We start from the raw sequence: 13,344 nt of genomic DNA, 5'->3' as shown, positions 1-13,344 counted from the left end.
TATAAAAAGAAAAAAACCTCAGGTCAGCACACATGTACTATATCACAAACATACACACATAAATTCAATAGCTACCTAATCTTTTACACTAATTTTCTGAGTTTCAGACACTTAGAGCAATGCCGAAATACAAGCCATATTCTCAACACCCATCTGAGTCTTTTATTCTTCTATACCCTTAAAATTTTATAGAACAAATCTTAGCTATGCAATAGTCAGGGACACTTAAAGTGTCTTTATCAAAATGAACCAAGGTATTTTTACTTTTACCCAGTTTTAACAGAGAGCAGCTTTTTATAACTCAATGAATTAGGATTTGGTTATATTGCTGGATTACAGTATAAATTTTCCTAGACTAAGTCCTATGTGTCTATTATTAACAGAATGTAACACAACTCCACAGGTTGTCATCAGATCTTTACCCTTTGCTCTATTCTGATATTTTGCTTTCCATTCATTAAGAATAGCCCCAAGCAAAATTAGAATGAGAATCACTAAGTAAACAAACAAGTTCTGAGCTGCATGATATATGGCTACATGGACAACAGACAAGACTAGAAGTGCTCCACAGAACACTTTGAGAATTGCCAGTCCAAATATTACTCATATGAGGAAATGAAAAAAATAAATCTTAAAACATCAGGCAAAAGACCACCCATGCACACCAGAAAACCACAATAGCAAATCTCAGACTTGCACAAGGCTTTTGCTTATTATTTTTTTTAGGGATCTGGGCCCGTAATCTGGACATAAATTTCCCTTCTGCATGTCTCTATCCGATTCTGATTTGTTTATGCTTTTTTGCCAATTTTAGTCCAAGGAGCAGAGCTGGTCTTGACCAGAATGCCAGTATCCCTGTCATTTTCCACACATATGCTCTGTTGCATCCAACAGGATATTCACATTTTACTTAAGCAATGGATATTCTTTTGACTACTTGATGAAGTGTTATGGATTCAAACAAAGGGGAGAGTAAAGAGTGGACCACAAACCAAAATAATTATTTTAGTAAATTAGATATAACCAGCAAGCTGTAAACTGACCACTCTAGGAAAAGCATATTCTGGCCAACAATCTTTTTGTCATTCTTAATTTATGTCCCGTCTAGATCTTGTCTGCTCTGCTTAAATCTGTTCAAGACAACATTGTTAGCAGCATCTTAGTAACTTGATTTGTCACTCCACCACATCGGATTCCTCTTCAGATCTTACTGATCAAAACTTCTTCAGCTGAAGAAATGGAAATCCTGTTCTTGAAACAGTTTATTTCATTTGACGAACTGCTGGAAATTTAGCAGTCTGGTAGAAGTTAAATTTATGCTGAAGGGCTGGCTTGCCAATCATTTCTAGAGAACAAGGTCTCAAATGTATTACTTGAGACTCAGAATAGACAAATATTAAAACACTGAGGTATGTTTAGGAAGTTGAAAAGATGAGCACACACAGGATCATGAAATGTAAACCAGAGTAAAGCCTAGGTAACTCTGCACTTCTCTGGCATTGTTTCTTAGTATTGTTTTTAAAAACAAGTTTGTCTCACTTTTCCTCATGGCGCATATACATGTACTGACTTCAGGATCAAAGACCTAGGAGATTACAACAATAATTGAGCAGTCTGACAGGTATGAATGTTTCTGGTGGTGACTTACTCTTAGTCTTGCCCCATTTCACCTGCCCAAGAGATGCCAAAGAGCCAGAGAACACTGAATTACAAAAAAGCGAAGTGCAAAGTATGTATTCAGGAATGATTTGAAATTCAGTTCTTCCTTTGAGCTGCCTTCTCCTCCCTTCACAGAGTAGATGGAGTCTAATGAAACCAGTTCGCCTAATCCTAGATGGTATGACTCCTCCCACATGAATCATGCTGATGCCAGAAGCCATGCCTTCCTTGATGCAGTAGGATAGCACAAGGCTTTGATGGACTCTGAACATGACTTTCCCATTCCATGCACAATAAGTAAGCAAGATATAGAGACAACATAACAGAAGACATTCATATCTCAAGTGCAATGATATATTACGTGGCTTGATAATTCAGCAGAATCCTACGTATGCATTTTAACATTCAGGAAAAGAGCATTCCTTAGATATTTCTGTCATAAAGAGTACACCTGGACCACTTTGTTCTTTTATCACTATTGTCAAGAGTCTTACTTAAGCTCCTAAGAGGCTATACAAGCTTTTGACTTTAATGGAAACAAAAAAGTAAACGTGTGCGTACAAGCTGGCTGGTTAACTCAAGGGATGATTTCTGCAAAGAGCTATCATATATTTGGAAATCCCAAGAAGAAATGTGATGGGTTTATAAACTAGTGCAAACAGTGAATGCACATGTGCACATGGATACAAATCCAATATACACATATGCATAAAGTATTTATTTGTAGATACTATTATTCACATGATCACCACAGTTGCTGATCAACTCACAGGAAACATCCTCATTCTTGTTTTGATAGGTAGAACTAGATTGCAAAAGAAAGAAGCTTGGGGGTCCTTGTAAAACACATATGGATATGTAAAGCTTAACTATGTTTTAAAAGCATATCTAGAATCCATCAGTTACATTTCTGCTTTTTTACTAGAAATTAGACATATCAATCATGTGCTGGAACAGATTTGGTACAGAAGCATTTGGGAGCCAAGGAATATGTGGTATGCATCACTGTAATACCATGCAGCTGTTTACTAGACCAAAGAGCTCACTCACTCTCATCACAGGATAAGAGACTTGGTGAAAAGCAGCCTGCAACCACTTGCATAAGGCTGAAACACTAAGCCTCTGTGGCAGTCAGCAGTAAAGCATTGTACAGTCTCCCGAACATTGAAGAGAAGTTGCCAATTTCATAAAACTTTCAAGTATTATTAAAACTTGTTAATGTCTTAATTCATCATATTAAAAAAGCAAACCTATGGACAAACACATCGTCAAAAGGCACAATAACCAAAAATTCCTTCAAATTCTGTACTGTGTGTGAAAGCAGGGAGAAAGAGTCAGTGCATTCCCATGAATTACTCCTCCTAACAGGTGCCAGGCAATGCTAGAGCTTGAAGTCTTTTAGCTACAGGACAAGTTCAAACCATGGCAGTTCAGTTCATGGTGATCATCATGTTGTCAAACCAGAATCTCTTAATTCTGGCCTCGTGCAACCCCCCTGTAAAAAGTATCTCAGGCTGCTCTTCTCTCTGGTTAAAATTACAGCCGGTGTTCCTATTAGTGGCCATGACTACTAAAAAGAAGATAAGAATGTCTGTTGACTGCAGTAGGCCTAAGTAACATAAAGAAAAATAGCTGCACATAAATAGAAATTTTAATCTATGCAGCCCAGAATCTTTCAAGAAATTCAGACATTGCCCCAGTTCAACCACCTTGACTGCTTCTTATTTTCAAATAAATTCCCACTCATTTTAGGTTTCCTCATCTCCTTCTTTGGCCCTTTCAGATATGCTGGTAGCCACTTCCACTATTTCAGAATTACTTTTAAGAGCCACTTGCAGAAATCTTAGAAAGCAGAAAGCACCTAATTCCATCCAAAAAAAATCACAGAAATAATCCTGCTTATCCTGCAAATAGCAGCAGCACCATTTGCTCTTTCAAAGGGCACCACAGGTCCTCCAAGTTCCTCTCTTCTAGGAGATGCTGTTAGAAAACATGAGGCAGCTTCAAACTGCTAATGGAAGCTAATACTGAAGTACTTGAACATTAGAGAGCCTGAATTCTCACAGTGTCAACATGCTCTTTTATTACCCTACTTGAATTTTTTTCACACTAACCTCCAAGTCAAGATTCTCCAGGCAACTGGTCTCTCTAATTGAGAGTAGTGCACTCTGAGCTAGCAACTTAGGAAAGTGAAAGGCTCCTTTTTTTCCAGCTCATTCCTCTAAGTAAACCTTGCAATTAACTCCTAGGCTCAGATGCCTGGCTTTTTTGCAAATGGTATGTGTGACTGAGCTGCAGCTAGAGAAGCTGGGGGCAGGGAGAGCCAAATTTGCAGCTGTCAGGAGCAGAAGAAAGTATTTTCTGATCTCTAACAGTACAATTCTGATGTTAAGACAAGTTCAAAATGTAAATGCTCTTTTTCTTATTTAAGAGTAAACTAGTGTTAAATGTCTTGAAAATGCACCTAGTTTAATGTTTGAAATCTCAGCATAATCTCAGATGGTTTCCTTCTGCCTGGATTGAGTACCAAACCCTCTGGAGCTGTACAAAACCTATACTGAGCAATTAATTGTAAATAAAATTAAGCATTTTATATTTACGAAAAATCTAGTGAAGAAGCAAGGAATAAAAAGCTAAAACAGATTTCATATCCTTTAAGACATGACTTCTACCACAGAAATATCCAAAAGTAAGCTGTGCTTCTGTTTGGGGCTTCAGGGTTTTTTGATGGAGAGGAAAGGCAATCCAACCACAAGATTGTCAGTTCCTTTTAGTATGGTATTTATTACAGTGGTATTTAAAACTCCACTTCACTAATCCTCCGCTTTCAGAGTTTCACAGGAAGAATGTGGGCAAAAATATAGTTTCTCCATAGAAAGTAACAGAAATAAGAGTCCATTTCCAAGGTACTGAATGGGACTGGCCAGTATAGCTTTACAAAAGGGAGATAATGCCTAACCAGTCAGACAGTGTTTGATAAAACAACTGGCTTGGTGGATGAAGATTGTTCGCTGACTTTACCAAGGAATTCAGCACCATCTCCTATAATATATGCATTGACAGACAGATCAAGTACAGACCAGATAAGTGAACAATGGAATGGACTGAAGACTGGCTGAAGTGTCAGGCTGAAAGGATTATGATAAGCAATGCAAAAGCCAAGCTGGAGACCCGTTTTTTAAAGAAAACCGGTTTGTTTTCTCACAAGCTATAACCCATTCCTTCAAAGAGTGGAAAACCTTCTTTAACCGTAACCTCTGAATTAGGTGGGAAAGATTTGAACTAGAATCTTCCACACTGAAAACAAGTGTCTTAAATCAGGAATCAGGATATAACAGTTGAGTCTATACTTACAATCTTTGTAACTCAGGTCTGTAATTTTCAACCAACAAAATAAAACCCCCTAGAGTAAAACAGTCAAAATGATTTCTTTACCATCTTCGCTAAATTTGGCCACAAGTCCCACGGCAGAATATCTTTGGATTCTTAAACCTTTTACTTTTTCAGTTTGGCAACTGAAGAAATCCATTATTTCCACATTTCAGTATGCAAGTCAAACAATTTCACATCTACACTGGCAGTCTGCATATCCATTCGCACTCAGAGCTCATCAATTTAGCATGGCTTCAAACTTTTGAAGTTAAAACCTTGTTTTCTAATGATTTATACAATATTATACCAAGGCACTAATTATCTTTCCTTTTCAACTCTTGCATAATTCTTTGTGTTTTATCTGAAGTGAGAGCGTGAGCTAAACCGGACATTGGAACAAGAAATTATTCCTCTTCTAAATATATATCTTAAGTATTAGGGTACATAAATTAGCTTCAGCTTGCTTGCTTGCTTTCATTTAGACCCCATAAATCTCATGGTCCCATAAAGTGACAAACCTACTAACAGGGAAAGGAACAGACAGAAGTTCCTAACTTTTAAGAGCTAGAAGTCCTCTGGGATTTAGACATTTGCTTTTACACAATGAGAGCCTTGATGCCACCTGTAACCTCAAAGCTCTGTATCATTTTCCCTCTGCAAACAACAAAATAATTGATCACAATTTAAGAATATGAACATTAAACCATTTTTCTTTATGCTTTGCATGACGCAAGCAATAAAATTTCATTCCCTTATTTTTGCTCTGTGTCCAAGAGCAACAGGTGACTGAACACCTGAAGAGTCACAAGGCAGTGTTCAGTCAGGATTCCACATAGTCACATTTTTACTGAACATCAGGGCTGAAGTCTGCAGAAATTTGCTCAGTAGAACAGATCCTCTGGAAAGAGGCTGCCTGTATGGCAAAGCAGCATGGCTGGTTCTGCAATCTCTGCTTGGAATGAGACTAGCATTTACATTTCTACATGAGGTTTCAAACATCTTTTAGAAGACAAGTTCCACTTGTACTTACAGAAGCCGCACCTGGTACCCCCTTCAAAGATGAATCCATTTGGGACAGCTCCATACCGACGCAGATCTGAAAGCTTCCATTGCCCCATGACACTAGGAGGAACGTCTTTTACAAGGACGAGAATGTCATTGCAGAAATGCAGGGTAGCAGGCCCACTCTCTAGTTTAGTGCCAGGTGCTACAAAAACTTGAAATCTATGAACTATCAGATAAGGAAGAAAAATAATATTACAATGGAAAACAGAAGGAAGGCACCATGACTGATGTGATATAAGTCATTCTATTCATTTGTGGTATGTGGACCAACCCCTGCCCACACCAGGAGGCTCTAGCATAAGATTCTAAGCAGAGCCCAAACAGCCCCATCTGAGTAGCTATAAACTCATTACTCTGTATTATGCCAGTTTGGGACAGGAAAAGAACAAATTAAATATATATATACATATAAAATTATCAATTTATCCTAACTCAGGCTATTCCCCACCTCAAATTAGTCAGTTATCCAGCCGACACTTCAGTTACCTCTTCCATCACCACATGGGTTTCTGTCTCCTCCTCTAAACAGCCCATGCCCCTCCTTTCCTATGTGCATGCACACACACATGTAACACAGTGCCCAAGGAGCCCAAAAGGCAAGGCTCAAAGTAGTAGGCAAGTTCTAACCAGAGCTCTGTCACTGACTCATTTGCAGCCTTTAATAAACAGCTTCATTCCTTCCCTAGCAGTAAAATGGGGAAAAATTACATTTTCCCACCTTTGTGAATCTTTTGGGAGTTGGTAATGGTAGATGCCCAGACATTTAAAATTACTAGGAAAATAAGTGATTCATAGGTAATAAGCACTGTTAGATGTCAGTTAATTCTTCATATTTCGCAGCCTAAACTTCAGAAGACTGGAGAAGAAAAGGAAATACCCGTCTCATCCAAGTTTACAAAATTCAGGTTCAAATCCCAACTCCAATATCCCCTATATTGCAAGAGTCCTTGCCTGAAGTAACAACTGCTCTAGGCTGGTCTCCCACCTTCTCCTCCAGAGCTGCTGCATTCTGAATTATCAGCTATTTGGTACACTTCAAGGGCTCAAATCTCACAGTGTTTCAAAAGTTTCATTTAAGTGAGCAGGCACTTAATTCTCAAACAACTGTTTTGGCCTCCACTACTCCTCTAGTTTCTTTTCTCTTATAATTAGACAATAAAAAGAAAATAAAAAATATGCCTTGGCACAAAGAACATCAGGACCGTTACATTTTCAGTCAGAGGCTTTTGGTGGAGCATTTATCAAGAAGCACAAAGATTTAGCTTTTGGTTATCCTTCAGAGATCATACAAACAGCTACCTGCCTGTGAAAGCTACAGAGTAAACTTCCAGGTAGTCTCACTTCTTACAACCACTCTTCTCTGCTTCTTGCCTATACTTCTTCAAGCATCATGAATTTCAGCTAGGACCAAGTCTTGCTTCTCATCTAAATACTTGCTACATTCTTAGTTACCATCTTAGCTGTAAGTCAACTCCTCATCTATGACGTGCATTAGATAAGTTCCCTAAGGCTCCAGCAGAATTAGCCGCAAAGTCATTCAAGTGAAATGTGCAAGGAGACAGAGATAGATCTAACTAACCACAGCTCTACTTACAGCTTTGCCAGTAGTATTGCTAGGGAGCAAATCAGTAGTCACACGATGTCCCCTTTTGGGCACACAGTTGTTACACAACCTGCTTAAACATAAACTATAAAAAAGATATCAAGACCATCATTATGAATAACATTCAGTAAGGAATGTGATATCATTTCCAGCCCCTCTGCTCAGCGCTTCACTGGCAATTAAACCACAGGAGCAGAAGCATCAGTATTCTTTCTGCCTCATAAATGAGGAATGAAGTACACTCTTCACACAATCAGTTGCAAGTTACAACAGCTGCTAAAAACAAAAAGCTGCAGTTCAGATTCTAGACCTCTGTTAAAAAAACAGCATATCCAAATCTAAAGCCAAAATAGAGAAAAAAAAAAAAAGATCAGGTTTGGACATGAAGCTTTTGCCATATGCTGCTTTCTTAGCAAAAAGGATTTTTTTTTTTTAGTTCATCCCAACCATCTACTTCTCCTTCTTTGAAAAAATAATGAATAAGATAAAAAGCTGAATATGTCCATGAATAAAAGGTACCATTTAAGCTCCTAATTTCCTTTAGCTCATCACAGCTAATCACTGACCTGCAGTATGCTAACTTCCTCAGAATGAGTTTGGGCTCAAGCACTCTTCTCATACCTGACCTATATCTCAACTTGCTTAATCCCAGTGTCTTTTCTAATCCTGGTTCTTTTATTCCAGGAATAACATCCACCTCATCTGCTAAAAACAGATGGAAAACACAAGGAACTCTGGTGTAAATGCTTCCACTCTGTGGTCTTCATTCAAGAACAGGAACAACTCCTTTACTCCTTTCTCTCTCTCTTTTTTTTTTTTTTTTTTTTTTTTGCTTCCCAGACTCTGAGGTCATCTGTCCATGGTCTATTTTTATCCTCCAGCAACCTTACTTCCAAGGCACGCAAAGGCAACCTTACTACGCTTCAAGAAAAAACACTAGTCACCATTCTCTCTTCATCTAAGATTCCATTCTTTTCCATTTCTTCCTACTCTAACTAGTCTCACTTTAAGTTGGCTTCTTTCTCCTAACTGAACCTGCCCTCAGAGATGAAATCCTGAAACAAATTTCTGTACTCTGGTCCATTCTTCTTCCCCTCAGCTTTTTGGAAATTGATATTCTACAAATTATTGCCAATTCAACCAATTATACTTGGTTTCTTTCTTCTTCATTTCTTCACCTCCACACATGTTCTCTCCCACTACATCTTTACTTCATGGCTACACATATCATCATCTGATAGACTGTATTGCTACCTCACTTTCCTTTAAAAACAAAAAGCAAGCATCTTTGCTGCTGCTACACTTCCTCCTATATCAACCAGACTGAGATTAAATACTCTCTCTATCCCACCATTGCACATGGAAGATCATGAAAGCCAGACCTACACTTTCAAATTCAAATTCTCCTTCAGGTTTTAGGACAAGTGTATGCTGTAAATAGATCCTAAATCCAGTAAAGAAACAGAACCAGAACACAACACAGCTTGATCAAATTGCATCAACTCTTCCAGTTACTCACGCCTGTATTGTTCAGAAACTATCTCTAACCTTTCCCCTTATGCAAGGCTTCATATTTGACAGCTCCAAGTGGTTCATCCGTACATATCTCTTGCAATACTTCTATATTTCATTACTGTAAAATTCCCACCATCTTTCTATGTATGTACTGCAAAGGAATGAGTCCAGCAATGCAACAGATGGCAAAGCATATGTAACAAATGATTAAGATGGCTAATGTGCGTCTTCCCTACACCTACCCTCCTTCCCTAGTTATGACTAAACAAACATAAGACAGATACTGCAGATTACCAATATTATCAGTCTTTGTTCACCATTGTACATTTTAGAGCTGCTAACCAAGAAAATAAGATAAAGGATGCATAAGATTGAAGCTAGCTGGAAAGATTGTGTCTGATGACAGTCCTTATTGCAAGATGCCTCTTCCTGAAAGGGGACACCAGCAGTAATAAGCATTATAAATACAACACCTAGTAGGCAGCTCAGAAAACTAGGATTAAACTAGTCAAGTGCAACTCAGGACTCTCCTCCTCTTAATTCAGGCTCCCTCTGAAACCTGTTGTCAAAATCCCTAAGTAAATTGCAGGACCAGAAATAGAAGTCTGATCACTTTGCTTCAAAGCTACACACGTTCAGTGCCAAAATCAAAACCTAAATGCTCTCACAATTAGCTGCCAGTACTGGGCAATACCATGACCAAAACCTACAATAAGAGAGACCTGCTTTAAGATGTAAAGGGAAGACCAGTCTCTTCACTCTCAAATGAGTGACAGTCTTTTCCTTAACTATACTTCATTGTTTGCATTTTAGCTATGTTTTTGTTTTCCTTTTTTTCCCCCAGAAGATAAAAACAAAGCGTGATAAGACAAAGGTTACCTTCCCCCAAACTGTAGCGGATTCGTACATCCCATGCATACATTGTTTCCTTGTTCTCAAATCCCAGCATCACAACTTGAGAGAGACAGATGATTGCAAGCGTGTGATTCAAGCCCTCATAGGGTAGCCCAGGATCCAAGCCACAGATGTCTTCTAAGGTCATGCTGCTTCTCTCCTTGTGCCCTTTCGCTCGTTCAGATTTATCCTTGTACACAAGCATGAGCAAACAGTCTAAAAGAAGCAAAACTGTCAGAGATGATGAGGCAGAACATAGAACATAACACATTTCTCAGTGCTCCTCTTCAATACAAAGGTGGTTTACAAACTCAGGGTCAGTCTAATCAAGTCAATGCAAGAATTTCCTTTTCCCACCCCATCTCCAGGTAGTTTGCAGTCCCTGCTTTTAGGGAGCAAACATTCAAGGCATGTTTCAAGGGTAATCTGCAGGCTCAGAAATAAGCAGGCAAGTAAAATATCTTCCCTGTTTTACTTTCCAACAATCCAGTGGTTTCTCAGACAGTCTCTGGAGTGTGGGACTCATTCAGTTCTGAGCATCAGAAGTTACACTACGATAGCTGTTCATGTTACCAACACTAAAGACCGAGAGGCTGGTGTCATCCGTATTTCCATCAGAACAGGCTGAACCACAAATGAAATTCTTACAGTAGTTCACAGATTACTCAACTACTAAATGGTGAGCAGAGCGCGCTGCCAGATTGTTGGTGTCAGCTCAAGTTTCCTACTTCAATGCTACACAGTAGCCATTGCTAAATAACCATTATGTGCCACACCTTTTTGAAAGTAAAATATTTTCCTGTGTCACCGTTTGGTTTTGACCCCTTCCTAGAGGTGTTTATTACACTGTAACTATGCAGCAATTCAAGTGCCATGATCCCATGGGAAACGCACATTTCAGAAGCAACCCCAAAAGACAAGAGAAAGAGGAGAGGCCTCCCCTAACTTTTGCACTTCTAACAAGAGCTCTCCTCTTCCCCCTTCCTATCACATAGCACTTGGTTGTGCAATTAATGATCAGTATCAAAGCTGCTCCATCCACAGCTTAAGCTCCCCTACATACCATAAGGAAAAAGCCCCTTGTGCACCATCTGATGAATGCTGGGTTGTGGGCCCTGGCGAGGTGCCCTGCACCTTCAGCCCAGAAAAGGATGCACGTATCTCCAAAGAGGTGAAAAAAGACCAAAAGACTGAACCCTCTGCTAGCTAAAGCAGAGCTCTGCATTGCCTCACAATTGTTTTCATCCACCCGTTAGCAAAAACAGCTGCAACAATGAGATTCAAGCATTCTGCAATACAGTTGTGTGTTTGAAGCAAGAACAGCTACAGTTTACAGACCAAGAGAAACAAATCACTGGGGGCTTTTTCTGGTAAACCTGGCTAATTTAGCTAGAATAAAATACTATTTCTGAGGAATAAGCCACAGGATCAACCAGTAAGTTTTCAAAGCAAATTCCCTCATTTTCCCCCTTCAAACTTGTCTTACGTTAGAAATCCAGGCCCATGTTCGCATGTCTAGATACTAGCTCTAGGATCTACAGATGTGGGGAAGTTTAACAAAGCCAGTTAAGACACAGGCATTTAAGACACTAACACACAACTGTAACAACTCAAGTACAGCGAGCTGGGTCTGAAGACCTTCAATTACTAAGAAATCTTTAGCCCACCAGCAACAACCTAGAAAAGATGCCTTAATCCATTCTGCAGCAATGCAGATTAACATTTTCTATGTGGAAAATATATACTTTCAGGCCCAAATGTTTTCCCTGTTAGGAACAGATAGGGAAACCTGAAACCTACTTTTGCTTCTCCAGCAGTAAAACGCCGGCTTTGAATAACATTTTCAATTTCCCCTTCAGAAGCAGGAAAGTGATTTTTTTTTTCTTTTCTTTTTCTTTTTCTTTTTTTTTTAATTCAAAATGTCATTTTATTTTTAAATCGAAGTGATATTTTATGTCAAAACACTGATCAAAAATACCTACCGAGCTTACAATGCCAGCTTTTTTTACAGCCACCAATCACCCTGAAGAATAAACGGGATCCAAAACCAAAGAGCTGTGCCTTGAGAAGTCACCTTTCCCTCTGGTTTTAGTCAGCGCCTGGTATTAAACTACTCCAACCCGACACCCGGGCACCACTGGCAGCCCGAGGGACAACGTTACACCAGGCACTGGCCGCGGTGGCTCCGGGGGGCTCCGGCGGTAGCTGCCTCCTATTTTTGTCCGCCTGGTTCGTTGCCAGATAATTTACTGCCCGTTCCCCCGCTTAAATAAGACAGAAAACAAGAGGAAAGAGCAACGACGGCTTGAGGGGAGCCCCGTCGAGGGTGATCTCTGGCGGCTGCGAACCTCGAAGGGAGATCTGTGAATTCCCTGCCCTCGGGGCCCCCAACCGCGGGCAGCGGAGGGAGGGACACCCCGGCACCTGCTTTCCCTCCCCCGGGACGGGCCCCCTCTTACCTGCCACCGGAGACGGCTTGCGCAGCACCAGCCACCTACTCTTCCACTGTAACGAGAGGCAAAAGGAGAGGGTTAGCCAGGGCCGGAGGAGGGAAGAGCGGGCTGTCTCCCTTCCTGGGGAGGGGGTTGCCGATGGGGGACCCCTGGCCCCAACCCTTCGCGGAGCCGGGCCGAAGGGGCGCTGCGAGCAGAGACCTTTTTTCCATCTCTCAACTTGACGTGACCCTCCACCAGCACGGAATCCGTCATCTTCAGTCATGATTCCGGACAGCTGCGCCCGGCTCGCTGCTCCCTCCCCGCGCTCTGGACCAGGGGTCACTTTCAAAATAGCTTTATTAGGTCCCCGCACAGGCACAGGGAGCGACGCGGGCGAGCGGCCAGCGCGGCCCTGCCCTCCTCTGCGCCCCCGGCCCCACCGGGCAGTGGAGGGGGCAGGGGACGGGGCAGCTTCTGGCTGAAGGGAGAGGGGGTCCCGGGAAGTTTTTCCCTCGTCGTTTTTTCGTGTATTGTATTGCGATATTGGGGTTTAATTAATTATGTCTGGTTTTCCTGCAGGGTGTCGGTAGAGGGAAGTACAAGGGGCGCACCCGGAGCTCCACAGCCCCTCGACGGCAGCCCCGTCGACCTCCTCGGGTGCGACCCTGACTGGGCAGGCGGCGACCCCGCTCCGCCGCTGTACCCCCGCTCCGGGCTTTGCTGCTGACCGCCGAGGCAGGCCGGCGGCTGGGGGCGGCGGGAAAGCCCGGACCGGATCTATGCGCCCTCTGCCTCCGCGGA

The 13,344-nt window shown here is 41.2% G+C and overlaps 1 protein-coding gene across 1 annotated transcript in view; it reads right to left on the bottom strand.

Moving 5' to 3' along the window:
• DOK7 (docking protein 7) overlaps positions 1-12,816 on the bottom strand; it is a gene marked incomplete at both ends in the record, with an annotated part of 65,066 nt that extends 52,250 nt beyond the window's left edge. The window contains 4 exons of the mRNA XM_080638937.1: positions 6,062-6,262; positions 10,094-10,339; positions 12,568-12,613; positions 12,763-12,816. Of these exons, the coding sequence (XP_080495063.1) occupies positions 6,062-6,262; positions 10,094-10,339; positions 12,568-12,613; positions 12,763-12,816 (547 nt within the window). The remainder of the gene's footprint in view (positions 1-6,061; positions 6,263-10,093; positions 10,340-12,567; positions 12,614-12,762) is intronic.
• Positions 12,817-13,344: the final 528 nt, after the last annotated feature.

Source organism: Psittacula echo, assembly GCF_963264785.1.
Source record: "Psittacula echo genome assembly, chromosome: 1".
NCBI classification, from domain to species: domain Eukaryota; kingdom Metazoa; phylum Chordata; class Aves; order Psittaciformes; family Psittacidae; genus Psittacula; species Psittacula echo.
This window is presented reverse-complemented; position numbering and strand designations above follow the sequence as displayed.